The 27,685-nt window shown below is 45.9% G+C and overlaps 2 protein-coding genes and 1 long non-coding RNA gene across 5 annotated transcripts; 2 read left to right on the top strand and 1 right to left on the bottom strand.

The window, feature by feature from the left end:
- The first annotated feature begins 9 nt into the window (after positions 1 to 9).
- On the top strand, positions 10 to 23,407 carry AGO3 (argonaute RISC catalytic component 3). 3 transcript variants are annotated; one of them, XR_001559351.2, is made up of 20 exons: positions 10 to 266; positions 4,484 to 4,655; positions 5,489 to 5,609; positions 6,218 to 6,426; positions 7,119 to 7,255; positions 8,442 to 8,576; positions 9,940 to 10,027; positions 10,176 to 10,323; positions 10,611 to 10,730; positions 11,088 to 11,210; positions 11,420 to 11,553; positions 11,989 to 12,173; positions 12,434 to 12,593; positions 13,596 to 13,686; positions 14,002 to 14,196; positions 14,520 to 14,681; positions 15,093 to 15,194; positions 15,501 to 15,700; positions 15,987 to 18,294; positions 18,680 to 23,407. XR_001559351.2 is itself a non-coding variant. In XM_015883234.2 (19 exons), the coding sequence occupies exons 1-19, from the start codon at positions 248 to 250 to the stop codon at positions 16,093 to 16,095; spliced, it is 2,583 nt and encodes an 860-aa protein (XP_015738720.1). In that variant the 5' UTR covers positions 10 to 247; the 3' UTR covers positions 16,096 to 23,407. The 3 variants fall into 3 exon arrangements, 2 of the variants coding, with proteins under 2 accessions (XP_015738720.1, XP_015738719.1); XM_015883234.2 differs by having other exon boundaries at positions 14,520 to 14,654; positions 15,987 to 23,407; XM_015883233.2 differs by having other exon boundaries at positions 15,987 to 23,407.
- LOC116654345 lies at positions 21,159 to 24,583 on the bottom strand. The gene is made up of 2 exons (XR_004309524.1): positions 24,477 to 24,583; positions 21,159 to 24,121 (listed from the first exon to the last, which is right to left on the bottom strand). It is a non-coding gene; the product is annotated as an uncharacterized LOC116654345 (long non-coding RNA).
- Positions 24,192 to 27,661, top strand: TEKT2 (tektin 2). The gene is made up of 10 exons (XM_015883251.1): positions 24,192 to 24,278; positions 24,549 to 24,720; positions 24,990 to 25,115; positions 25,409 to 25,614; positions 25,721 to 25,864; positions 25,949 to 26,063; positions 26,252 to 26,359; positions 26,578 to 26,721; positions 26,865 to 26,944; positions 27,316 to 27,661. The coding sequence occupies exons 2-10, from the start codon at positions 24,565 to 24,567 to the stop codon at positions 27,527 to 27,529; spliced, it is 1,293 nt and encodes a 430-aa protein (XP_015738737.1). The 5' UTR covers positions 24,192 to 24,278; positions 24,549 to 24,564; the 3' UTR covers positions 27,530 to 27,661.
- The last annotated feature ends 24 nt before the right edge of the window (positions 27,662 to 27,685 follow it).

The following is a 27,685-nucleotide window of genomic DNA, read 5'->3' as shown; positions in this document are numbered from 1 at the left end:
ATCCCGGAAGTGCGGTGCGGGGGCGGAACTTCCGGCTGCCGTAGGTTCGGCGGGCGGCAGCGTGAGTCGGGGCTGCGGGGCGGCCACGCAACTTCCGCCGCCTCCTCAGGAGACGGGAGCGGCCCAGAGGAGCTGCGGCCTAACGGGACCGGGAGCCGCTCTGCTCCCTCACAGCTCAGCCCCACCGGGCCCAGCTCAGCCCAGCGGAGGAGCCCGCAGCCCCGAGTGGCTGCACCCAGCTCCATGAATGGAAATCAGCAGCGCAGGTGAGCGGCCTAACGGGGAACCGGGCGGCACCGGGTGGGGAGGGGAGAAGCGGGATGTGGCCGGGCTCAGCGGGGAGCGGCTGGGCCCAGCGGAACCGGGAACAGCGTTTCGTAACCCCGCGGGCATTGTATAACCCGGCAGCATCGGGGTATCGCCTGAAGAGCCGGAGGGTGCCATGCAGAGCGCATCGCTGTCGGTGTATCCCGGTTGTGTCCGTGCTGCTGGGCCTGGGTGTAATCACACCCATATCGGCTGGTTGTGCCCCTACATGAGGCCTAATGAGGGAGATGGGGTTGTTCAGCCTGGAGAAGAGGCTCAGGGGAGACCTTATATCTCTCTATAACTTCCTTAGTTAGAAGTTAGAATGGAGGTTGTAGTGAGCCTCTAATCTCGTGTAATCCATGATAGAAGTAGAGGGAATGGTTTTAAGGTGCGTCAGGGGAGATTCAGGCTGGATATTAGGAAGTATTGCTTCTCAGAAAGGGTAGTCAGGCATTATAATGCACTGCCCAAAGAGGTGGTGGAGTCACCGACCATGGGAGCGTTCAAGAAATGTCTATTCATATTGATGAATATGATTTAGATGGGAAGTATTGGGAATGGTTGGACTAGATGATCTTGTAGGTCTTTCCCAACCTTGTTAATTCTGTGATGCCCTTCGTTCAGGCCTTTGCTGTTTTGGTTGGTACTGTGGGAAGCAAAGGCTCGTTATTTGTGCACCGTGTGTTTAAAGTGAGACTTAAAGCTTAAGGTGTGTTGGAATGTGATGCAGGAGCTGGAGGTGCTAAGCAGGCCCACCCTGGCTCTTCACACATGGACGCCTTTAGTGTTTGTACAGAGGTTGAACTTGGTGATGGATTTGGCTGGGAAATCTCGCCACCCGCGTCCTCGCTTAATGAGCTTAAGTGATGGATTTGAAACCATGTTAGGAAAGGGCTGGATTTTAACGATCCTTTGGAATTTGGATGGCATGTGAACAGTCTGTGTGTGTTGAGTAAGCTATAGTGATAACCCGGCGTGATTCAGATTCAGATCTGATTCAGGTTCAGATTTACAAGTGTAGCACAGGAACGAGTTGCTTTTCTCTCTGGAATCAGTTTTTGTCCCTTCCACATCCAGAGCTTTTAGTGTTAAGGTGTCGTGGTGCTTTTAAAGCATGACAGGCATCATTTAATCCTGTGGTCTGTTTTCCATAGGAGCTTGTAGCAGACAGAATGCCTCGCTGTGTTGAGGTTGGTGGCTTGGGAGGACCATTAGAAGTTCTAGTTTTGTGGGTGGGGTTGAGAAGAAAGGGGGGAATGAATCATAAGTGCCTTCAGCAGCTACTCTGGTCAGGAATGCATGTGATGTGAGTTACAATGGAACTTCGCCTCTGTGGAATTGCAGTGGAAGCTGCTGGAATCGAAGTACCAACTTCACAAATGGTTTCTTCCCCGTCGCTTTGCTTCCATAGGGGTTTAATTGTCGGGTGGGATGTAGCTTAAGCTAATTTCTAAAAGAGTTTTAAATGAAATAACGGGAACATGAGGCTTTTGGACACATCTGGTCTGCATTTAAATGACACCAGTGGAGCAGCAGCCCCCCACTGCATCCAGAGCCAGCAATTCCTGCAGCGAAGGACTGAGAGGCAGCATCTGGGATGGGCTGAGAGCTCAACAATGGTCCCAAGGCTGGGAGCTGCAGTGAGGACAGGCAGCACAGTGTCCTGCCAGGGGGGCAGAGATCTTGCTAACTAAATCATTTTTCTCTTATGTTAGAATAGGTTTTGTGACTGGGGTGCCAAGGGAAGCATTTACCTTCAGCTGAGGGCAAGGTTAGAGATGGATACGGATTGATTTGGTTCTTAATGTTCATCAGGCGTTGTTCCTCACTTCTTTGTGCTGTGCTGCCATTAATTCTCTGCTCCTTTTAACCTTCATCACCTGCAAAACTTGCTGAGGGCGTAAATCACACTTTATTCTGCCTAAAGAATAAGCTTCACTGTAAGAAATTACTTCTATTTCCTGGTAGTGTGGCTCTAAGCTTAGTCCTGCATCGTGTGCCTGGGGTCTTGTTCTGCTCTCAGGCTGTACATGGGGCAATGGGAACTGAAAGCAGAGCAGCGGTGGATGGATGGAGCGATGAGTTCTAACATGACTTATTGTCTGGAACTGTTTTTTTCTTTAAAGCAGAGCCTAAATTGCGAGTAGGAATGTTGAGAAAACGTGGATTGCGTTACTCATCAATAATGTAATGCCACCCAGAGAGGTTGCTGCTGCAGAAATAAGGGAATTCATGATTTCTGGCATAGGGAAGGAATTATTATTATTATTATGGAAACCAGTGCTTACATAGGATCTCCTCACCCTGTTGTTTCAATCCAGAGTGTCTGGATTGACTCGTGTCTTGCTGCTGGTTGGATTCTCTCTGAGCTCCACAGCCTGAGCAGAAAGGGGCCCTGTGAAAGGGGATCTTCCTCTCCGTCCTCTGGATGCAGCCAGGGCTGCCAGGTCTGTGTTCTGAGCCCATACCTGTCATGTCTTCCATCACAGCCCCCGATCTGCTCAGCCACCCTTTGCTTAGAGGTCTGGATTAACTGAGCGTCTATTTGTATTTTTAACATTTGTAATGCTGAAGCCCACAGTGTGAAAATGGTTAATCTCATGCTGGAAGCCTGGTACTGGCTTCCCTTCCCTACAGAAGGCTGATGTAAGGAAACCCTTATCTCCTGTTAGCATCTTGCTAGAAAGCAGTATTTCTTCTTGCTGTAAAACTGCCTTGCACGCCAGAAGCTTTTCCTTAGCATGGTTTGCTGCGTGTACTTGCAGGCCCTGTGTGTGTTGTGCTGTGCTAAGCACCGTCTGGCTGCTCTGTAGATATGAGCCCAGTTCCTTTCCTTCCCTGTGAGCTCTATGGAAGGGCTGTGTTCCATACTGCAGGAGGATCCTGCCCTGTTCAGAAGGATGCTCACACATTGATGTGACAGATCTCCCATGCTTTGCCTTCCTATGGCTGAATTACATGGAAGAGCAGCTCTATCAGTTACACTCAGTGTAGAGTAATCCTGCACTCAGTGCTTTGGTCATTTGCTGTACATGACATGGATCCAAGGCACTGAATCATCAGAGCCATCCAAGATGATGTGTGGGTGGGGGGACCGGGCAGCCCTGATTGTAGCAACCTTTACATTATCTTCACTTCAGCAGTTTCTTGTCGATAGAATCTATACATAAGCAATGCCACAAATCTACTTTTAACATTCAAACAAGCTATTGAGTCACTTGTGTCACTCAAACGTTTGGTAGTAACTTCTTGCATATGCTTATACACTGAAAATATATCTGGAGTAAAACGTAGGGGGGCTGCTCGTACTCATTTCATAGTATTAAAATGAAGCAAAAAGCGAGGAGAACAGATGCTTGGAGCTCGTTTTGCATAAGCACGGGCTGTGAGGGTGTTTTTAATGATGCCTCTTGTTTGATGTTTTTGTTCTGTTTTATGGCTCGGATCCAACCCACGCAGAATTTTGTGATAGGTTTCTGGGTAGAGCCAAGCAAATGTTACAGTGGAACTTCGCTCTGGTGTTCACCTATTGTCAGTACACAGCCTGCCTGAAAGGAATACGGCTTGTTCCAGGAATGGGGGAGATTAATCAAAAGACAAATGAAACGGGGCTTTTTTTTATGTTACCAGCACTTGACATTTCAACTCTTCTATGAAAAGAGTGGGCAGGAATTGCTGTCTGCGTCACCGAGTGGGAGTGGAGGGGAGAACTTCGAACTAATTGAATCAAACGCTCTGACATTTGTGTGATGAGTAATTTGTAAGATCTCGAAGCAAAGTCGGACTGCAGAGCACGTTGTTCTTATTGCTGCAGTACAAGAAGGTGCTTTTAAATAGCCAATAGAAATTAGCTCAAGCGTGGACCATATTTACTACTGTTGGGTTTTGTAGGGCATGGATAATCAGGACCTTGAGCTGAGGGCTCCCATCTAAACAACACAGAATGCATTCTCATGTTATGTGTTGCACTGAACATAGGTGCCTGCCTGACCTCGCTGTGACTTGATTAAGAATGAGAAGGTACATTAGTGAGCCTTAATGGGAGGCCAGCAAGTGTGCCTACAATATAAGGATCCTTTTGTATCTTAAAGCTACTAGAAGATAAGCTTGTACCTTTGCAATGCAGGTTGTTTCTTGTGCTTGTCTTTTAATCTGTCGCTTTGTTCCCTGACAGGACCCGTCGGGGCACAGCCCCTGCTCATGGTGCCCAGACGGCCTGGCTATGGCACCATGGGCAAACCCATTAAACTGCTGGCCAACTGCTTCCAAGTTGAAATCCCAAAGATTGATGTCTACCTCTATGAGGTGGATATCAAACCAGATAAGTGTCCTCGGAGGGTGAACAGGTAAGGAGGTGACATTTGTCTTCTAAATTCTATTACTGCTGATGTTTTTAAGCAGGGGGGACCTATGGAAGCAAATCAGTTCTCTGTGTAGCTTTGAACCTGAGATGGGTACTCTTGAATTTTAATGCTTCTGTGACATAGAAGTGCCAAGTAGAGAGTTTGGCCTTCTCCAAACTCCAGCTGGGAGGTGCAAGTGCTGCCTTGAGCCCTGCTTAAAGAGGAAGCTGGTGTTTATTGTTGTGATGAAGTGCTGGAGGGTAATATTGCCTGGTCAGGAAATGGCGTTATGAGTAAGCTTCTCCTTTGCAAGAGTGCTAGTTATGTGTATGTTTCAGAAGTAAAATGTGTGATTTCTGTAGAATGAGGGAATTGAGGCACATGAAACACAAAGAATCTCCAGAGCATTCAAAACCTGAAGGCGTATTTCAGAGATGCTGCAAAAGTCCCTTTGCAGGTGGTGCATGGGCTGCTTGTATCGAGAAGGTATTTTTCATATGGAAAGAGAAACAAAACATCACGTTTTAATCTCAAGTGTAAATTCAGTGCTTGCACCTATTTGCTATGAGTTACTGTTCTCATTATTGCCATCAACTTGTGGTTAATAAGACTGGCTGAATTGAACTGTGCACCAATCTGATCATTTTTTACCTGATTTTGTTGTAAAATATCAGAAAACGTTTTCTAATTCTGAGGCGTTTGCATTGGTTGTGGGTTTATTCTTTAGTATCGGTCTGTTACCTCAGCTGTGATGTGAGAAGGACCTTCTTGGAATATCAGCCCTTTCTAGTATGAAACTTCCCTGCAAACATGTTAAGCACCACCTTTTTTTCTAGGGAGGTGGTGGACTCAATGGTGCAGCATTTTAAAGTGACAATATTTGGGGACCGTCGACCAGTTTATGATGGGAAAAGAAGCCTTTATACAGCCAACCCACTTCCCGTGGCCACTACTGGGGTAAGATAACTGGAGAAACAGATGGTACTTGTAACAGCTTTCCAGAAAAGCCAAAGAAAACCCAGCTCAGCTCTTAAGAGACATTTAACAGATTGGTGGGGAGTTTTGAGCTATTGAGACTTGTTTCTTCGAACTTCTTCCATTTACTTTTCTAAGTTACACCCAAAAGCTTTCGTTGAATAGTGCATTGAAAAGTTGTTATTAAATGCTTTTTTCCATAAGTGATGTTCTCTTGTAGAAGTGTGGAGGGGTCAGTGTGCTTAAAGCACACTCAGAGCTTCAGAGACCACCTCCAGAAAGCCAGGGACTCAAAGAACATGTTTTGTGTCCTCCTGCAGCACAGGGAAGCTATTTCATTGTGATTAATAGCCACGGTGGCAAAGTGATCCATGCTTTTGAAACCACTGTTGAGAAAGCAAGTGTCTGGATCCCTTCTCTTAGGCTGATCCCAAGAGCAGCTTTCACCTTATGTAGTCTTCATTTCCAGCTCAATAAATGCAAAGAAAATGGTTCTCTTCCAGCATTGCCTCTTGTTTAGGGTGCTGAATAGAGAGGACAGACTAAACTCAAGAATTCAGCTTCTGCTTCTTTTTTTTTGCCCCCCCCAGGTGGATTTGGATGTGACATTACCAGGAGAAGGTGGAAAAGATCGTCCCTTCAAAGTGTCAATAAAGTTTGTTTCTCGGGTGAGCTGGCACTTGCTGCATGAAGTTTTGACAGGAAGAACCTTGCCTGAGCCTCTGGAACTAGACAAACCTATCAGCACTAACCCTGTTCATGCTGTCGATGTGGTGCTACGACACCTGCCCTCCATGAAGTAGGTTCACTGTCTTCCTACGGTCTGTCTTTACCTGAAGGATCCCCACTGGGACACCTTCATCCTGAAAAGAAAGAACGATCATTCCCTCACACAGCACAGCTGATGAACTGAACTGGGGAGATAGAAGCTAATTGTGTACGTGTATTTCTGTAGATATATAAACCCCAGAGCAGGTGATATGCTTGTTGGGAAAGATCAAGAAGTGGGAGATGCTTGTAATAGGTCTGTGCTAAAATACGGAGAGCTTACAGTGTGCTGTAGCACTGCTCCCACATATTCTGTTCCAGTTGAGCCAAATACTGCTCACTTGGTGACTGTTTGAAAGCATGAGTCTTTAATTCATTGATATACCCATCAATGGTGCATGCTTCTTGTGATTTCAATGCATCATCAGGAGTAGATACCTGTCCTAACCACGCCTGTTAATCTTAGAATCTCAGAAGAATCATCTTGAAACATTAGGGAAGGCTATATCAGTTTGGCTTTATTTGGGCAATTGGGGTTCATTTTGGTTGCTGGCTGTAGCCAGTATGGTGGCTGTGCACTGGTGTTTTTTCCATTTGACAGGGATTCCTCATGCACAGAATCTCCCAAAACATAATACTGTGTGTTACAATCTTATGATTGGGTTTCTTTATCTTATGTTTGAAAAGTGACAGCGTAAAGGTGTGCTCATCTTCTGTCACCAGGTACACCCCTGTGGGCCGCTCCTTCTTCTCAGCTCCAGAAGGCTACGATCACCCCCTGGGGGGGGGCAGGGAGGTCTGGTTTGGGTTCCATCAGTCTGTCCGGCCTGCCATGTGGAAGATGATGCTCAACATCGATGGTGAGTTGAGATTCAGAGCTAAGAGTGGAGATGAGACCTCTCTCCAAGAATACAAGTGACCTTAGAATTCCATCGGTTTCAGCATTAAAAAGCACAGCAGTTATTCTTGTATCATTTTCTCAGTGAATGAGGCAGTCAAGAACTTTGACTTTAACCTACAGCCCATGGATTGATGACCTCATGTTGTGGTTTGAGGTTCAAACTCCACCACGTGCTCTTGTTGATGCTGAAGCTCGTGCAAGCTTCTTTGCAAAGTGTTTCTTCCTCACTTGTATTGCTGTGGGACTGCAGCTGCACGCTGCTGGTCTCTGGGTGTGAGCTGTGTGTGTTCATTCACTGATCAGCATCCGGAGGTGTTGGCTGGAGTGTGTCATGCAGGGCTGGCAGCCTGCTGGAGTGACACATGTCTGAAGAATGTTCTGTTGCCTTAACACAGGGACGTGGTGGTTTTGGTGCAGGAGATCTGGGAGCTCAGTGAAGTGCTTGTCAGCTGTCTCATGTTGCTGCTATTTAAGGTTTCAAACGTATGGATTATATTTATTGTGCTGAGCTGCAGTTTGTGCCACATTTCTTACTACAAGTTGTCACTTGCTTATATCTTTTCTAAGCAGACTGTTCTTACTTCCATGGGACAGGTCAACTGTTTTGTTTAAAGACACTATTGTCATTTAATGTGACTTGGTCACTGGTGTGCAGGGTAGTAAGAGATGCTGGTAGACCAAAGGTTGAGCTAATTACTATGCTAATATATTTGTATGTATTTAAAATAGTATTTATGTGGCTAAAATGCTGTTTCGGTCATTGGGTGTATGGTATCATTGACAAAATCGTACTGCATCCTGAATAGTCTCAGCTTTACACATTAGAAAGTCTTCAGCAGGGATATGGATGCTGGCTGTGCTTGTAGCTCAATACAGAGTCTCTTCAGGACATTACAGCTCTCTAGAAATTACTGTTATCTGGGGAAAAACCTTTCCCAAACCTAGAAATGCAAAGCAGCTGGAAGATGACGATGCTGGAGACTGATGTGTCACTGTGGTTGTTGGAAGGCTCGTTAATCTGTTTTAAGAACTGAGTGCTGTGCAGCATTTCCTTGAGGGTTACTTGGAATCTGAGAAAAGCCTTAATTTATCTACTGCTTCAGGGCGTTCTGACTTGGGTTTTCTTGGTATTTTGTTCTATTTAGTTTCTGCCACTGCCTTCTACAAAGCACAACCTGTGATTCAGTTTATGTGTGAAGTTCTTGACATTCATAATATTGATGAACAACCGAGACCTCTGACTGATTCTCATCGGGTAAAATTCACCAAAGAGATAAAGGGTGAGTAGAAATGTCTCTGTCCTTTCCCTTAGGGTCATTCTAGGGACTCAGTTTAACTGGAAACTCCCCTGGTTATCGTGCATCAGAAGAGACCTGCACCTGTCAGGAGAAGTGCAGTACATCACAAATGGGAGATGATCCTATGGCTTAAAGAGGGAAGCATTCATCACCTGGTTGGCAGTGGGCAGCTTTGCCTTGCTGGCTTGTAACCTTTGAGAAGCAGGGGTCACTGAGGTTGTAGTGGTATTGTGCTGTAGGTCTCCCGCTGTTTAAATGCTGAGGCAAAATGAACATTGATTTTTTTGAAGCGAACTTAATTGATTCTTTGAAAGGATGCTATTTGCAGTGACTTCTAATAACTGTTTGCTGTATGGAAAAACAAGTACCACTTAATAACTTGCAGCTGAAGGCCAAATTCCATTCCAAAGGAATTGCATAAGCTACTGTTTAGTGTAGTTTCACTCCATATATGCTCCTTTGCTTTGCATTTTCCCGTATCATTTCATTCCAGTGTGATTTGCAGAGAGAGGAGCCTTGAAAGAGTTCAGCTGTTCAGAGCTCTGCTCTGGGACACTTGTGTTACTTGATGAAAGCTCGGACTCTGCTGAAATACTGGCCAGCAGGGAAATAAATCTCAGCTATATTTGCAAAGCAATATATTCATGGAATAGTCATTAGCTGGAGAGGGGAAATGTACCTTTTAGGACACACATAGTAGTCCAAACATGCCTCCTTTTTACATCTGTCTTTATTCATTCCGGGAGGCCCATAACTGGAGAATGAGCTGCTGTTTCTTCTTAATCTTGGACAGCTGAATCACTTTGTTACCACGGTCAGAGAATATGAAGAGGTTACCTTCACTGTCAGTATTTGCTATTATTGATGTACTATCTGGGAGCTGCAGCCAAGATACAATCATGTATAGTGAAACAGAGCCTGCCTTAACAGAATTTGCAGCCTGCGTGAGCAGCTCAGTGGGAGGATGGTTCTTTCTGTAGTGTCACAGCAGATTGATGACAGAGCAATTAATGGGTTCCAGATGCACACTCACAATCCTTTTCTACTTGACCTGTCTTGATGGGGATATTCATTGCATGGCCACAATCCACACAAACCTGGACAGGACACACCACCCAGCTTCCTCAATAACCTCTTCCAGTGGGCTGTAGGTTGAGTAATTTGTGTGGCAGTGCTGTTTCCAACCACCTTTTCTGCTGAGAACCTGCTGAGCTGCTGGTGTTGGCATTGACTGTACACAGAGAGCAATGTTGGGTTGGAACACACTCTTTCGTATGGAACTTTTTGTCTCCTGTGGTAGTTGTTGCATGGTTGTAACATCAGGCTTTTTGGTACTTCTGTGCAGGTCTGAAGGTAGAAGTGACTCATTGTGGAACGATGAGACGGAAATACCGTGTTTGTAATGTAACCAGGAGGCCTGCAAGTCATCAAACGTAAGATGCTTCTTTGTCAGGATGTAAGAAGTGCAGTAGCTTAGCACTGAATACCTAATGGGATCTAATTGTATTCGTTCTGGGAGTGCTAATAATTGCCAGCTAAGCTTGTAATAATTTTGATTGATGAAAGCCTGTGTCTCTCCAGCTTTCCTTTACAGTTAGAAAATGGCCAGACTGTGGAGAGAACAGTAGCACAGTACTTCAGAGAGAAATACAACCTCCAGCTGAAGTATCCTCATCTGCCTTGCCTGCAAGTGGGGCAGGAACAGAAACACACCTACCTGCCTTTAGAAGTAAGGATTTTACTCTAATAAATCAGCTCATTATTGGTAGGCAGTATTGTTTTGCAGAACATGAGGTAATGCACTTTGCAGTGCAGGTGTTTGCATATTTACATGTTCTTTATATGCTTTGTTTTTTTTTCACCAAAAACTACATTTTTTAAGTGCTTGAAAGATTAGAACTAAGTGTAAGTGTGCAATTGCTGAAATACTTTGGAGGTTTGTGGAGTTCCCCAAGTATGATACATAATGATCTGGTTCTGAATGCTCTGTATTAATGCTTCTGGTTTTTCTTCAAGGTATGTAACATTGTGGCTGGCCAACGGTGTATCAAGAAGCTAACAGACAATCAGACATCAACTATGATAAAGGCCACAGCGAGGTCTGCTCCAGATAGGCAAGAGGAAATAAGCAGATTGGTGAGTTCTTCAGTTTCAGTTTGGCTTGATGCTGTTCAGCAATTGATTTTCTGAACAGTAATTAAAGGACTTAATTTGAGGTGCTCTTATTTCCTAAGGAAAATGCTTTTGGATCTATTCAGTGAGCAAACAAAATGATGAGCACGTTACAATTGAGCACCTTGAGTAACTAAGGGAACAAAAAGTCTCGTCCAGTCTATCTCGTGGCATTTGAGCAACAAGCAGCTGAATCTAAGCCTTTTTCAATGAGAAGAGGGATTGTAGAACATTTCTGCTGCGTTCCTATTAGACTTTTCTTTATGGAGTTATAATTTTTTATGTGAATTTTGAATGTAACGTGGAAAAAACCTCTTCTAGGTGAGAAGTGCAAATTATGATGCGGATCCATTTGTTCAAGAGTTCCAATTCAAAGTCCGGGATGAGATGGCCCATGTAACAGGGCGTGTGCTGCCCGCACCGATGCTGCAGTATGGAGGACGGGTGAGGTCTTCACCTTTGTGGTTTTGCTTCTATTATGATGATTGAAGCATGATTTCCTACCTGTGTTGTGAGCGCTCCAGTTGCCTTGTGCAGTACAGGGATCAGTGTTTAAATGGCAGGCTTTGTTTTCTCTTATCCTGAAGCAGTAAACAGCACAAGCCTCTTTGCTTTCACTCACATGGATGTTTCTATGTTTCTTCTTCCTGCAGAACAGAACAGTGGCAACCCCAAGCCACGGAGTTTGGGACATGAGAGGGAAGCAATTCCACACTGGTGTTGAGATCAAAATGTGGGCTATAGCTTGTTTTGCAACGCAGAGACAATGCAGAGAAGAAATACTGAAGTAAGGCATGTCGTAGTTCAGGCTTTGGACTGCTTTTGTAATGAAACCATTCACTGAAAACATGGATGTAAGAATTCTTAATGATTAAAGCTAGCAAAACAATCACCTTGGGTGTTAAGGGTAGAATCCAAGCAGCTTCCTTTCTGGAAGCTACAATCAAAACACTGTTTGAGTCTTGCGATATTGCTGCTCTGTGTTTAGTTTTGTCTAGCATCATGAATGGAGTACTGAAAGGCCCCAGATTTGCTGTTTTCCATTCTGACCTCTGTGGTTTCAAATCTGTGTGGCCTCCATGCGGGTGCTTTAAAAACACTACTTTGAAAGCTATGTGGAATCTTTTTCTCTGTATGAGTAACAAAGTTCTTCTACCTGTTTTTGCTCTGGTTGTTGTTTGCTATTGCCAATGCAAAAATCCAGTGAACTCCTTATCTATAGGGGTTTTACAGACCAGCTGCGTAAGATCTCCAAGGACGCAGGGATGCCGATCCAAGGCCAGCCCTGCTTCTGTAAATACGCCCAGGGTGCAGACAGTGTGGAGCCCATGTTTCGGCACCTCAAGAACACCTATTCAGGGCTTCAGCTCATCATTGTCATCCTGCCAGGAAAAACACCAGTGTACGGTAAGGGAATACCTTGGAGTTTACCTGTTTGGTGAAGTATCATTCAAACATATGCATGACATGTTAGAAAACTGCTCTGGAGCATTCATTAGATATAAGAAGCCAGTGCTGTCTGAAGCTGAAATCAGAAGCAAGTCTGAGTGTTCAACTCAATAGAAAGTTGTTTTACAGAGTATTCAACTGTTGTGATGGAAGCTAAGATCAAAACATGGCAATAGTTTCAAATGGGCTCAGTTTGTATCCTAATTTTTGTTTCCCAGCGGAGGTGAAGCGTGTGGGAGACACGCTGTTGGGAATGGCCACGCAGTGTGTGCAAGTCAAAAACGTCATTAAAACATCTCCACAGACCCTTTCAAACCTGTGCCTGAAGATCAACGTTAAATTAGGAGGAATCAATAACATCCTTGTACCTCATCAACGGTAAGAATCTGCATGGGGATGTATTTGGGTTTTCTTTGATACTTAGCACCCAACATTTAACTGTAGTCAAAGCTTGTGTTGAATTATCCTTCTGGTAGTATGTGGTATGAGCTGGAATTACATCTCTTCTTGTGTGGGCCTTGAATAGTTGTTGGTCTATGAGCTGAGTCTCAGGTGTTTTTCCATGCTTGATCAATATCAAAAGCTTGAACAGCTGCAGTTCTGGAGGTGCTGAAAGATTGGTACCATTAGGAGTTTTCTGCAGGTTTAGGAGTCTGCCATGCATCACAGAACAGTCTAAGCTTTGGTTACTGTGCCAATGTGCAGTCAGTAAGGGCAGAAATATACTGAAAGCCCCCTACTTCTCTCACACTGTTAGGCTGAGCAATTCAGCTCACGCTCATTCTTTGCATGGGGAACCTCTGTGCATGTGTTCCAGTTGCTTAGAAGCCCTCAGTGGGGTTTGAATCTAAGCCATGTGTGCTCCCTCTTTCTTACGTGCTTTGTTCTGAAGAAGCACAAATCAGTCTATCAGTCCTGAAGACAAGAAGTTCTGGTGGTCCCTAACAGTTATTAGGAGCTTTTATTATTATTATGAGTTCTTTAAGAGTGGACAGACACATCACACAAGCCAGACAAAAACTTCTGGAGTGCAAGTTGTAGGAATTCTATCCTGAGGATTCCTGAAAGAATTCCATATAGTGGAATCAAATGGTAGAGTAATGGTTTCTGTAAGAGACTGCCTGTATTGTTAAGGTGCAGCTCTTTGGCTTTTCTCCACTAGAATCATGCCTGCAGTTCAGTGGCTGTGTTTCGCAATGACCGTTAGCGTTGTGGAAGTTTACTTCTTGCACACAAAGGTCTCATTGTTTAGCTCTGGCCGAAGTACCTGATAAGAAAGTCTCTCTGTGCAACATAGCTGAAATAGAGACAAAGCCCCATATTGAGCACCAACTGTTCATCTGCAAGTGTGACTTAGCACTTTTTTTTTTCCTTTTCAAGACCTTCTGTGTTCCAGCAGCCAGTGATCTTTCTGGGAGCTGATGTCACTCACCCTCCTGCTGGAGATGGAAAAAAACCTTCCATAGCTGCTGTAAGTTTTAGTACATCAACACTGTTGTTTCATTTTGGGTTGATGTTAGAACAGCAAATGCAACTTGTGTTTGTCAGATCTCTTTCAGGGCTTATGCCAATTCTTGCTATCCATTCCCAGTGTTGCTAAGAATTGTCTTTAAAAGAAAAATACTGCTTGATAATTTCTCATAGCATTTTGCTTTTTAAATCGAGGCAGTTATGTTAAATAGAATGTTTTTGCAGACGTCATATAAAGTAAAGCTGCTTTATGATGTTAGAGCGTCTTGTATAGGCTTGAACTTGTTGCTTTTAGTCATGCAATGTTCTCCTGAAGGTTGTAGGTAGTATGGATGCTCATCCCAGTCGATACTGTGCCACCGTGAGAGTTCAACGGCCCCGCCAAGAGATCATCCAAGATTTGGCTGCCATGGTGAGGGAGCTTCTCATCCAGTTCTACAAGTCAACACGCTTCAAGCCCACGCGTATCATCTTCTATAGGGATGGGGTCTCTGAAGGACAGTTCCGACAGGTTGGTTCATTTGTGAACTGTCTGAAGCTCTGAATTCCTGCCCTCCTGTTGGAATAAGCTGTACTGCTTCTATTTGTGCTAAGATACCACAAAAGAATTGAGCCTTTTTAGGAGAGTTAAGCGTGTTAGGTAAGAGAAGTTGCTCTTTCCTTGTTGTCTAGGAAGAACAGCTCTTACTCTTGGGAAACAGTCTATTTCTCATTACTTCCTGAAGCTGATAACAGTGTAGAACAGCTGAACTTAGTGTTAACTGCAGACTGTTAATTAGGTGTTGTGTGTAGAATATAATGTGAGGAAAACTTTTTCTGTTCTTGTGCTTGTAGGTTTTGTACTATGAACTGCTAGCCATTAGAGAAGCCTGCATCAGTTTGGAGAAGGATTACCAGCCTGGAATAACCTATATTGTGGTGCAGAAACGACATCATACACGGTTGTTCTGTGCTGACAGAACAGAAAGGGTAACTGTTGTCCTGCTCAAGCTTGGTGTCAGTACTGCTAGATAGAATATTAGCATGAACTTCACTGCCAGTCTGATTCTGTTTGCATTTGGGGAATGTGTTGAATTGATTAGCACAAGATGTGGCACCAAATTGAAAAATCAATGACCTTAAATACAGTAGAAAAAACCAAAACACATCAGGCTTTGTCACAGTGTCCGTGTGCACTGCATATGTGCAGCTCTTCTGGCTTTCTGAGATCCAGAGTTCTCAGGTTCTGGATGCAGTATTCTGCACTGCAATGGTAAAAAGCCATGCAGTGTCCACGTTGGACATCCTAGTTTGTTGTGTTGTCACATTGCAAACAAAGCTAAGACAGTTCCTTCACTGAAGTGCTGTGTGCATTGAATAGGAATTTGTGTTGTTAGCTGCAGTGTTTTTAACGTAACTTTTGTTTAGGTTGGACGAAGTGGCAATATCCCAGCTGGAACAACTGTAGATACAGACATTACACATCCGTATGAGTTTGATTTTTACCTCTGCAGTCACGCTGGAATACAGGTATAATTGTTATCTTTATCACTTTAGTCATGTTGGAAGCATGTTTCAGTTGTTAAGGGTTCTTTAGAAGGCATGTGGTTTTCTTTTTCCCAAGCAAGGATAATCGAAATAACATCATCGTATGAATATTAGACTTTATTTAATCTCTGTAATACATTTATTGCTGACATAATCCTGAAGTTTCTTTGGCTGCTGTTGCTTAGGAATTCAGACTAGACAGTCTGACCTTTTCTGAACTTAAACATCTGTCTTGATTGCATGGACACCGAAAAAAAGATGAGTGAACTGATGTTCCTTTCTTCTTAGGGTACCAGCCGGCCCTCACACTATCATGTTCTGTGGGATGATAACTGTTTTACTGCAGATGAACTTCAGCTGCTGACTTACCAGCTCTGCCACACATACGTGCGCTGCACACGATCAGTTTCTATACCTGCACCAGCGTATTATGCTCACCTGGTAGCATTCAGAGCACGATACCATCTTGTGGACAAAGAACATGACAGGTAAAGAAGAACACGTGTCCTTAAATGTTTGTCCCTGTTGGTCTCAGCTCTGTTGTCAGGCATAAAACCATCTGACCGTAGATAATTACTGTTCATTTTGCAGTTAATTCTCATTACCTTTGCAGCTGGACTTAAGATGCTCATTCCTGACAGCAAGGCTGTGTCAGGCAATGGTGGGGTTGGTGTTTTCTACCGAATAACACCTGGATTACAAGAACGAAGCTCGGCTTCATGAAATATTGTTCCCACATCCCCTCTTGTCTTAATTTTTCCCATTTCCTTGCAGTGCTGAAGGAAGCCACGTTTCAGGACAGAGCAATGGCAGAGATCCGCAGGCCCTGGCGAAGGCTGTACAGATTCACCAAGACACCTTACGCACGATGTACTTCGCTTAAGTCAATAAAAGGGGAGCGAACTCGCTGACAGGAAGAACTGACAAATTAAGCCACATACAATGTATGTTTCCAGTGGGGTTGGTTTATGGGGTGTGCCTCCGATCGTGCAGGGCCGAGAGGCTGACCCTTAAATTGACACAAGGAAGATTGTTTACTTCACCGAGGAACACAGCACTATTATGCAATATGAAACCAGCCAACTGCTTTTGTGGCGCGGTCTCCTGTAGGAAGCACCGCCATCATTTTCCTTTTCTTTTTCATTTCTCATAGTTTAACCCTCTTATGCCTTTACCTCAAGTTGCTCGGCAGCACAACTCTCTTTGCAAAAAAAACAACCAACAAAATTAATAATGATACTCTAAACAAAGAAAGGGTGGTGTGATTGTAGATAAGCAACCTGGATCAGAACAGTCACAGTCATTCTTGGGGAGAGAGAAAAGTGTGCAGAAACCCTTTTGTTTTTTCACCCAATTGAGGAATCTTTCTCTCAGTGTTGCCATCAGCATTCGAACATATCCGAGTACATCTGAATGTACAGCACTAAGTAGAAAGAAATAGAGGGGAGGGAAGATGTTTTGCACACTAATCCAATCATTTGAACGTAGTTTAGCCAACCTGCTGCCTTTCTTCACAGCTTTGGAGTCCTCAGCTCCAACAATTCCCTTTTAAGAAGCAAACAAAGCTAGTGGTGTTACTGCAGGCAGTGGTGATCCCAACTCGCTCCCTGGCGACTTTACTAAAGCTGCTGTTTTAACCTAGTCCAAAAGTTTCAATTCTTTTCTATCTGGCAAGTCAAACATCTTGAAGCTTCATGTGAGGTTGAGCGTCCCGAGCTTGATGGGATGGCTACAGTAAACACCAGAACTGAAACTTTAGAGCTAAGGTCGTCTTTGACAAAAGCAAAACGCTCGTTTACTTGCTGCCTCTCACACCTTAATGTGATTTCACATGTACGTGTTTTTTGAAGTTTAGCTTCCTTTGTTTCTTTTATATTTATTAGAGTAATAATAATGCTTTAATTTAATTATTACAGAACGGATGGTCAACACCGACTTTTTATTTTTTAGAAGCGTAACCGTGTTTGTTTTTAAAAAAGAACTGACAACTTGTTTTTGCTATCTTTTAGTGCAATAAGCGAAAAGAAAACCGTGTCCATTGAGCTGTAACCAGAGCAGTGTTTGTACCACTGGCTGTGGGGTGGGTGGGTGGGAAATGGACACCTTCGATTCTCAAAGGACGAAGTAATTAAGCCTTAATTTTGAAAGGAAAGTTTTTTAGTCAGAAGGAATTTCCTGTTTTCCTTTTTTAAATCAAAATTAGCAAAAAAAAATTAATAGCTTTTGGATCTCTGCAAAGCTTCACCTGCGGCGCTTTGGTTTAACAAAGGAACCAGCCTTATTTTGGGCTTTGAGACGTGGAAGAGATTTGAAGTAAACACAAAAAAAAAAGGATTTTTTTTATTATTAAGATCTGAGTTTTTATGTGCTTAATGAAACCTATTTGACACGGAGAAAACATCTGGGAGTTATTACGAGTTTTTAGGCTATTTTCCCTCTTTGATAACGACTTTCCTTTTAAAATTAAGTTGTTGGTAAGACTTCATTTCACTTTGCAAATAAAAAAGAGGGCTGGGATAAAGTTCTACCTTTTGAAATCACTGAAATGTGAATCAAACCAACGGGACTCTTTTCATTCCACTTTAAAGGTAAAGCGATATTAAGATGTCAGAGATGAGCATCGATTCCAAGGGGGGGCTGGGAAGTTTTGCACTTTGTAAACTCGTGAACTGCATTTTTTTGACTGTTTCTTTTGGGTTTTTTTGGTCTTTTATTTGCACTGGTTCATAGTATATTATACTGCAGATCGTTTCTATGGGCATTGCTGTTATCCCAGCCCTTCTTGAACCCCCACCTGCTCTCCACATGAAAACCAGAGGGTCGGTAAAGCAGCTTTCTCTCCCGGTGTTCTCACAGGATGCTCTTTGCCAATATACTGTGTTTTGAGCCTAAAATCTGAGCCCGTTTTTGCTTCAGCAGGCATGACTTCTCCCCCATCTTTTCTGCCAGAAGACAAAGTACTGTATTTTGTGCATCTGTATATTGTACTGAAATGTATGTAGTGCTGTTCGCAACGCTGTCTCAGAGAGCTCTGCTCAGCGGTTGGCGTGTAGGCATGCTTTATCTCCCAGTAATAAGGAAGGTAATGTAAAGACTAACCTTGCACCGTTGAACTGGAAATAGTCCTGAGGGTGGGCAGCTCGTGTGGCTTAGAGGGAGGGGTATTGGGGGAGTTGCGAGGTTAGGGTTAGCCCCAAGCCCCCCTTTCTCCTTGTAATGTGCAGTGGGGTTAGGGTTAGCCCTGAGCCCCCCACCCTGTTGGGCTGCAGCTGCAGGATGGCAGTTCTGTTAATAGAAGGTTCAGGTTAGGCTTTGTACAGAAAGCTAATGTTTAAAGAGAAGCCGAATTATTATTATTATTACTATTTTTTTTCTTGAAAGAAAAGGATTTTACCAAACCTTCTTGTGGGTTTCTGGCGTTAAGATGAAAATTCCTTTTTTAAAAGGTCTTTTAATGCTCCTTTCAGAGACGCTGCGCCCTTCTCATCCTGCCCACGCTCAGTGACTATGACCCGAGAGGCTTTTCGCTTTCAACTCTCACCAAAAAACAAAAGAAGCTTCAATGGGAAAAGGTGATCTTAGATGCTAGATTGCTTGGACAACTGGTTTACCTGGTTTTCATGTGAAGAGTACGTGGAGGTTTGAATCTCTCTCCTTGGTTTTGCAAATATCTACGTAAAGTGCCGATACTTCTTTGTATTACAATATCAACTTACTGGCGTTGTGAGGGCCACACATTTATGATGCTGTAGCTGCTATATTTATTGAAATGGAGATGGACAATTACTGCACTAAGGAATGAGGAGATAAGCAAGGAATCAAGGTTAGTTAGAGATCTTGTTTTTTTGTTCTTCGTTTTGTTTTCAAAAGAGAATTAATGGTGTGAAATATCAAGTGTAACAAAGGGTGCTGTCATTTTAACTGAGATTAAATAGCCAGATATTCTTCCTTTGTTTAAAAACATATATATTTTGATGTTTGCAGTTTGGGGGTGGGGGGGGAGGGGTCGGGATATAAATGGTACCTCATCTGTGGTGGCAGTTTCCGGTATATTTTCAGAGTATAATGGATTTCTTTTATTTTTGTACCTGCTCTCCTTTTAAAAAAGACAAAAAAAAAAAAGACAAAAAAAAAAAACAAAACCAAACAAGCTCAAATGTTATGTGCTGTGTGGGGAAATCTCGAGTGGCTCACCAGGTCCCCCCCCCCTTCTTCTTTCTTGCATGGGAGCTGCCTGTGGCCGAGGGCTGTGCTTCACCCTTTGCAGACATGCAGCTCTCGTGCTGCCCATCTGGGTGCGTGGCTCCCACCCTGCAGACGCTGTATCAGTTCACCAAGACCTCGTTTGTACTTAAGTGCCACGTCCTGGTGGGAGCTGCAGTGCTGGTACTGTGCCAAAGCTGGGTTGGTGCTGAGCCCTGCATTGAGCTGAGAGGGAGCGGAGCATTGCACAGGGCATTGCACAGGGCATTGCTAGGAGGTGTGTGAACACTGCTGGCAAAGCAACTGACCCCATGCAGGGGGCTTCCCCTGGTGGGTATAGGGGGGTACACTTCAGCTGTGGCCGTATTACTCAGGATTGTTGTGTTACTGTTAAGTGTGTGATTTGGTTACGGTGTCCAAAAGTTGTTTTCTGTAGGGGTTGGTTCTGGCATCGTTCTGGAAGCTTGGCTGTAGAAATGGTTTTTCTGGAGTAAGAAGAGTTTCTGAAAGCTGTCAGGCAAATGATTTCTAGATGCCATTGGTCCTAAACCAGTTTCACTTTGTATACAGGTTTTTGTCCTTTAAAATGCTCAGTGTGAGACACAAGATACTCATCTTCTGTACAAATTCCAGCTACAAATACTGGCTTTCTCCTACTCTGGAAGTTTGCTCTGGTGAAACTCCGAGCTCAGCCTGCCCTTCAAACAGCTTGAGGCCTTGTTCTTTCTCAATATTCCCTTTGTATCTTGTCCTCTTCTAATATCCTCCCAGTTTTGTGAGTTGAGGGTTTAGGACCTTCCTCAGAGCACTTTTATAACCCAGGAACCCAACGCTCTGCTGCCATACCTTGCAGTTATCCATTCCATTGTCAGAGCTGCTGTCCAAATGGCCACCTCTGTCCCTTCAGTGCTGTGGAGTTTTGCAGCTGCTGCTTATGGGTTGATTGGATCTGGTGGAAATAACCCATAGGGGGATGTGAAAGGGAAGGATCCCAGTCTCCCCTTTTCCTACCCGAAGATGGTACTTCATATTGATATTGTTAGGACACCCATTTTGCTTTGGCACTTGTTTAAGCAAGGCATCACCGAGGTAACTGGCTCATTGTTGTGACCCTGGAGCTGTAGTGGTTTAGAGCTTGAGCTCGTTGCTGCTTTCTGCTAGCAAAAGGTTCTGTGTTTTTCAATAGCTGAGTTGCAAACATGGGGCAGAGCCTCAGGAAGCCTCATTTAACACTAAAACAAAGGTGTTGGTCCCTCAGCAGGCAGAGGTGTGTGCAGAGGGATTGGGCTGCAGGGAGAGCATTGAAGCATCAGCACTGCAGTAATGTGTCCTGCCTGCCCTGGCCTTGCCCATCTGTGTCCGAGGTCCCCCCTCACCTAACACGGGTAGTTCCCATAGGGTCCTTCAACAACAAAGTGGTTCTGTTTAAAATTCGAAGGGAATATTTCTTATTAAGCAAGACAGTCCTCAGAAAGTGCCTTTTTTTAGAAGACGGTGCTGTGTAGATTCTATTTTCCAGTTGTACGTGGCTGAACATTTAGGATAAATAACTGAAAATGCCAAGTGGTTGGTGGTACCTTTAGGTGCTTTCAGGCATCAGTTCTCTGGGTCAGGACCAAGCAGAACCAGGATGGTGGTTTCCTTTGGAGGGAAAAGCATTGGGAAGCGATTGCCAAGAGAAGAGGTTAAACAGAACAGCTCAGCAGACAGGCTGATGTTAACGGGTACTGTGGTTTTTAAGTCATTCAACCCCATCATCTGTGTTCTCTGAATCCCAAAGCAGCCTTTCCTGGTTCAAGACAGACAGGTTCAGTAGGTCAGACAACAGAGCTGTGGGGTTCTGTGACCCCTTTACTAAACACAGATGCTCCAGTGGATTTCTGGCTGCAGTCATTGGGTGGTTGGTACAGAAGATACTGATAGAGCTCCCATGTTACCTTCAGCGTCCTGGGCTGCTTGGGTCAGACTTGAACTCATTGAGAGCAAGCATGTGCCTTTTTCTGATCCGAGACAGAAGCTTTTAGTGCTGGCAGTTTGCACTGGTCGATAGTGGGGTCAGAGTGTTGCTTGAACTGCTTTTAAGGCTTGAAGCCCTTGATCAGAGTGGAGCTGGTTTTGTGTTGAGTTACTTAAAAGGAGCCCTGAATTATTTGTGAATGTCACTACCCCGAGATGAGAAGCTTTTAAAGCAAATGGTTACTGGAGAGTAATGTCAGACAAACGTACTGCCTGGTAGACCTGTGGCTTTATGAAATAAAACTTAACTCTGATATGTTTCTCCATAGAGAGCCATTAATTCTGCCTTCATTTGAATGTTGCCTGTCCCGGCTGCTGACTGTAAGGACACGAGGAATGTTGTTGGCAGAGGTTGGGAAGTGGGAATGTGGTGCTGAGGACTGAACATCACTGATGATCACTCTCTAAAGAGCAGCTTGCCTGCAGCTGAGGTGGTGATATATGCACAGTGCTGTGGTGTCTGGGATAGGAGGGATCAGCAAAGCAGTAATGGGGAGAAATGAGCCTCTCCTTTCACACCCAGGTATGAGCAGTGAAGGCTGCCGGGTGCCTTAGGTGCTGGTTCAGGCTCCAGGCTGCGTGGGGTGGTTATAGAGAATAACAGAAGAGCTTTTCAGGTTGTTCTCTGCAGTGTTGGGGTACCATAGGGTCATCCAGCCAGCAGCTCTGGCATCGGTGCTGGCTCTCAGATGGGTTCCCTCCCTGAATTGCTTTTGCTTCAGCTTTCAGCCCTATCTAGTACACAGGACGACGTGCGTTGCCTTACGAGAGCCAGCTGCTGTGTGTTCTGAGGATCAGCCGCGCTCTAAGTGCTGAATTCCTGGTCCAAACCTTCTTGCCAGTTGCTCTTTGGAGTCTGTCCATCCCACACAGCCTGTGCCCTCTGCTTTATCTCAGCACAGCCGTCCCGAGGAGCTCCTTGGGCTCAGTCCCTGCTGCTTTCTGTGGTCTTTCGTTGCAAAATAGAGGATGAGTTGATTCAAATTAAAGGTTTTCTTTACGTCGCTGAGAATCTCCGAGGTCTCCCAAACCCATTTAGCAGTTGAGAAATGAAAACCTACCGTAACAATCTCCAACAGCACCAAAATGTGATCGTCGTGAGATTATCTTACCTGAATCGTGGGTCCACAACCAATTCTGATCCCATTGTGCGACAGGCATTAAAACAATTTGCTAATCACCTTTCATAGTGCTAACACTTGCATATCTCTTCAGTGCATCCAGAAGGGTTATTTGGGCATCTCACAGTGCTCTGCTCTGTTGGCCAAGTGATACCCAGTGGGGCAGTGCTACAGCTGAGGAACCTTTGGTGTTTGGAGCCATTTGGAGCCATTCCTTTGGATTTTATATTTGATTTCTGCTCCTCTCAGCCATCAATCTGTCGAGTCTCACCTTGAGAAAACCCCACGTTGTTTCCTTGTAGCTAAACCTGCTTCTATGCAGTTGCATTTTCTTGTTGTCTGTTCCACAGTTGATCCTGCACAGCAGCACTGACAGGATGGGTGCTCAGTGATGTCCCAGCTGTGCTGCCATGAGCATCACGGTGCAGCTCTCCTGTCTGTGCTGCTTGTGAGCACTCAGGCTTCCCCAGGTGCATTAAATCGATGGAGAAATGGCACTGATGCTTGTTCTGGGTGAGGATTCATGTGTTAGAGCGCATGGAGGCAGCTGATCATAGATAAGAGTGTTGTCATGCAGGGGTATCACTTAAAGCTTTCACTGTAATTGGTGGCAGTTGGTGATGAGCCACTTTGGGCATTGAAATGTCTCTTTGGGAGGTTGGTGGTGGCTGGGTTGGCTGTGTGTGCCATAAGCATTGCTGTGTTGGTGCAGGAGCCCGCTGGGAGCAGCGTTGTGCAAATAAACCCTTTTTGCATATTCAATACCACCTTGTTCAAACGAGAAACAAAACTGTTGTGCTGTTTGGGATTCCTTCTCTCAGAATAAAGTTCTAATAAACCAACCCGGTGCATCCAGGTTCCCTCTGTGTACGTCTCACTCTTTCTCCTGCCCTAGCAGCTGCTTTCAGTGCTCTCATTGCACAAGCAGAGCTGGGCCCTTCCCACCATCAAGCTCCCAATTCCAAAAGGGAATTTATCTAAAGCAGAGCTGTGACTCGAGGCACCCACACAGTTGTAGGCAGATGGCAAACAAGCTGCTCGCTCAAAGCCTTTCCTTTACTTACCCATCTCGACCATGTGTGCCTATTTGTACTGCGGTTGTACAGGGGGAGGACCCAGAGGTGGGTGATTCCAGACTCTATTTGTTCTTGCCAATGTTTTCTACCTGTTGCAGGAGTTGTTTCCTTCCCACCACCCCCTATAGGCACCTGCACAGTGCACACAGCTCTGCTGGCTTCACTCCCTTCCATTGGGGTGCATTGTAAACCACCTGTAAGAAATAATAATAAATGTTTTTTTGGGGAGGGAAATGCATATGCACTGTTTTATTCTTTTTATACTTCTGCTCCCATCCCCCTGTTTGTGGGGCTGCATCCATCCGCCTCCGTTTGCTTTTAAAGGTCCTCAGTCCTGCTCCCATCACACCCAACAAACCCTCCTCTGCTGCTCGCTTCGGTTTCACCCCTTGTAACCATAACAAAACGACGAGAAATCTGTTGTCGGTTTCTTTTCTTCCTTCCCTTTCTTTCACGTCGCTTTGCTTCAGGTTGAAGTGTAACTCACTAAAAACTGCAATAAAAACAAACAAAAAGACGAAAGCTTTGCTGAAGCCCCCCTCGCTCTGTTTGGGGGTTAAAGGGGGTTGGGGAGGGGGGTGGAACGGCAACGGGGCCGCTTAGCAACGGGACAACGCGTGGGGCAACGGAGCGGGGCGGCACGGAGTGCGGTGAGAGCGGGGGGGGCTGCGGGGCCGCGTCCCTTCACCATCACTCGGCTCCGGCCCCAGCGATGCGGGGGGAGCTGCGACCCCACAGGGCTGTATCCAACCCACACCCCAACCCTGGGGCTGCCCCGGCTCCGTACGGAGTGCGGTGCCCCCCCTCCATCCATCCCCCCTCCATCAGCCCCATCCCCAGGGCTATACCGGCCCCATCGGAGCAGCCGATGTCGCTTCTTCGTGATGAACCAAAGACAAAATCGTTCCGCTCCCTTCCAGCCGCCCCTTCAGCGAGATGGCAGCACTGAGCGTCAAACCGGGACAGAGATTCACTGTGCCCGACTGGGACGCCAACTCCCGTCTCATCTCCGCCGATGCCGAGAGCCAACGCTCCGCATCGCATCAGCTCCGGCAGGAAGCACGAGGGCTGCGAAACGAAACCAACAACCAGGTGGGAGAACCGGATTATAGTCAAATATCACTGAGAGGATGGGAAGAGCACCCAGGTCTGGGTGTAGCAGGGAATGGGGGAAGGCTTCCCATGCTGAGAACCCCCTAAAATCCCTTTAGACTCTTGTGCCCTTTGCATCTCGAGTTGCTTTTTGCCCTCTCTGCTTTTCCAGATCCATGCTGTAAAAGCAGGAAAAGCTTTGGCAGGTTTCACAGCCTTAAAAAGCGACACCAACCAAGAGCTCACAGCGTTTTTCCTTCCAATTCCAGGCGAAATGGGATGAACACGACAACCGAACCCGGCTGGCTGAGCGCATCGACAGCCTGAACAGATGGAAGGAGACCCTGGACAAATGCCTTGCAGACACGGACGAGGAAATCGATGCTTTGGCCAAAGTATGTCGGGATGACAGATGGCTGCAAACAAACTCTGCTTTCAATGTGGGGTGTTAAATAACTGAGGCAGTGGGTAAAGCCCATACGGTGCCCAGGGGCTGGCACAGGTTTTCAGGGTTGGTTCTATAATGAAATGACATCCTGGATGCTCCTTGTTGAGCTGTGAGTTTCAGGCCTGCAATGCAGGCAGCACAGGGTCCCCTTAAGGAGAGTGTGGGTGGGTTTCATGTCCTTTTTTTTTCCCCTCTCCCATCCCTGAATTGAGCTGCCCCACAACCAGCTGCTCCCTGCAGGTGAAGGAAGCAGCAGAACGAGCCCTGCAGGCCAAGAATTTGTCCTTTGATGTGACCATGGAGTGTCTGACGCTCCGTGAAAGCCGACGTTCCATCGACGTGGTGAGGGACCCCGTGGAGGAGGAGCTGCACAAAGAGATGAAGGCGATTGAGAAAGCCAAGAAGGAGCTGCAGGAGAAAGTGCACGAAGTCTTCGAACAGCTGTGGTGAGGGAAACGCGGCCCATTGATGGGGATGGGATTGAAAGGCTTTGGAATTGGGGAGCTGCACCCCTCTGTGTGCTCCCTGTGACCCCAGCCTTGCACTGTGCAGCCTCCTGCAGGAAGCACGTCAGCAGCTCAGCTTTGATCACCGTGGCAAGATGGAAGCGTTGGAAATAGATCGTACTTGCTTATCGCTCAGCATCAACTCTCCCAACATCTCCTACAAGGTGAACCCAACACGGATCCCAAACGGGTGAGCAAAGAGCTTGTATCCAAAGCTGCCTTGGTTGGGCTGAGGATGCTCCACTTAGTGTCATAACTGCTGGTTTGTTCACAGATCCACTGCGGTTGATGAGTGGGATCAGAATAGCCAATACAACAAAGAACACGCTGAGGAGGAAATGAAGGCTTCGACTAAGCTCCGAGAAGCAACAATGCTTTCCATTGCCCAGGTCAATTAACCCTTGGGTTGTGAATTAGTGGTGCCCTCCTGTTTTCAAAGCGCTGTGCACCAGCAAACCCAGCAGGCTCACAGCAATCCATCCCTGCTGCTCCTTTTTGGCTGCAGGGGTTGTGTGACCTGCACACCTTATGGGAGAGCCCCTCCAATGTGTGTGACTGCAACCTGTTCTCTCTATAGACAAACAACGAGCTGGAGGCTCAGCGTGTAGCCACAGAGTTTGCCTTCCGCAAGAGGATCAGAGACATGGAGAGAGCCTACGATGAGCTGAAATGGCAGGAGAAAAATGTAAATGGTGCTCATTGCAATTCTGCCTTGGGTGGGGATGGAATGCAAAAGAGGTCCTGTGCTCCATAGCAGCGCTGTGCCTGGTCTGTATGCAAAGCCATGAGCAAGAGAGGTTCAGAACCCATCAGCTCCATGTAAAATGCATTCGGAGCGCAGCAAATGGGGGCTGTTTTCCAGTCTGTGTCTGTCCCTCTGGATATGTGTCTGCTTTACTTTAGACCTTAGAGGAGATTGCTGAGATGGAAGAGGACATCAGGCGCCTGGAGGAGGATCTAAGGAGGAAGATGCAGGATCTGAAGGTGGCACACACCCGCCTGGAGACCCGCACCTACCGGCCCAACGTGGAGCTCTGCAGGGACCAGGTATCAGCCTTGGCAGCAGGGACAGCAGAACCAAACAGGACGGTGCTTGTTTGACATGTAGCAGGGGGATGGGAGAACCGTGGCCTTTATAATGCAACATATCAGCCCTGTTCACTGCTGTGGGCATCTCCATCACATCACAGGTACAATATGGGCTCACGGATGAGGTCCAGCAGCTGGAAGCATCGATCCGTGCACTCAAGATGAAGCTTGCAGAAGCACAGTAAGTCTCCTCTCTGTATGAGAGCTCAGGCTCAGTGGGCTGAGGGCAAGGCAGGATGTCTGCGTGCTGGGAGGATGGAGGGAGTTCCCATCTATCCACAGACCCAAACAATGCTGCGTTGCCCCAAGCAATACGATGGCATCATAGAATCATAGAATGGCTTGGTTGGAAGGGACCCCATGGATCTCAAAGCCCCAACCACCAACCTCCAGCTCTGTTATCAGAGCAGGTTGCCCAGGGCTCCATCCAAGCAGGGATGGGGCAGTGCTGGATCCCATGGGGTGATGCTGGTGATGGATGTGATGCTTCCCATCAATCATAGATGTGAATACAGCACCTGAACCCACCTCCTTCCATCTCCTTGTTACCAGGGATGCCCTGGATGGTCTGTACCGCCAGCTGCACCGCATTCAGACCGACATGGCTTGCAAAGCCAATTCCTTGGTGCTGGACAACAAGTGCATGGACAGCCGCAAGAAGCTGGTGGTGCCTGCAGAGAAGTTCGTCCCGCAGGTGGATACGTTCAACCGCACCACCAACAGGCCGCCATCCCCACCCAGAGACGGGCAGCTGGAGCTGGGATAGGGCAGGGCGAGCAGGGGGAGGGCAAATATACACTGCACTGCCCTGATTCTTCCTATGTGCCCTTTGTTTGTTATATAACCGCCTGTTAATGTGCTCCGAGGAGCGTTAAAGAATAAAAGAGTGTCTGTCAGAGCGGCTGGAAGCGTTTTGTGATGG

The sequence above is a fragment of the Coturnix japonica genome, chromosome 23 (genome assembly GCF_001577835.2).
Source record: "Coturnix japonica isolate 7356 chromosome 23, Coturnix japonica 2.1, whole genome shotgun sequence".
In the NCBI taxonomy this organism is placed as follows: domain Eukaryota; kingdom Metazoa; phylum Chordata; class Aves; order Galliformes; family Phasianidae; genus Coturnix; species Coturnix japonica.
The sequence above is the reverse complement of the archived record's forward strand: the minus strand, read 5'-3'. Positions and strand labels throughout refer to the sequence as shown.

Excerpts from the sequence above, each read along its gene's own strand:
- AGO3 (XM_015883233.2), top strand. Across the intron at positions 15,195-15,500 it reads GCAGTCACGCTGGAATACAG|GGTACCAGCCGGCCCTCACA; the intron begins GTATAATTGTTA and ends CTTTCTTCTTAG. Across the intron at positions 15,701-15,986 it reads GTGGACAAAGAACATGACAG|TGCTGAAGGAAGCCACGTTT; the intron begins GTAAAGAAGAAC and ends ATTTCCTTGCAG.
- TEKT2 (XM_015883251.1), top strand. The coding sequence starts at position 24,565 with ATGGCAGCACTGAGCGTCAAACCGGGACAGAGATTCACTGTGCCCGAC. Across the intron at positions 24,721-24,989 it reads GAAACGAAACCAACAACCAG|GCGAAATGGGATGAACACGA; the intron begins GTGGGAGAACCG and ends TTCCAATTCCAG. Across the intron at positions 26,722-26,864 it reads TGGAGCTCTGCAGGGACCAG|GTACAATATGGGCTCACGGA; the intron begins GTATCAGCCTTG and ends ATCACATCACAG.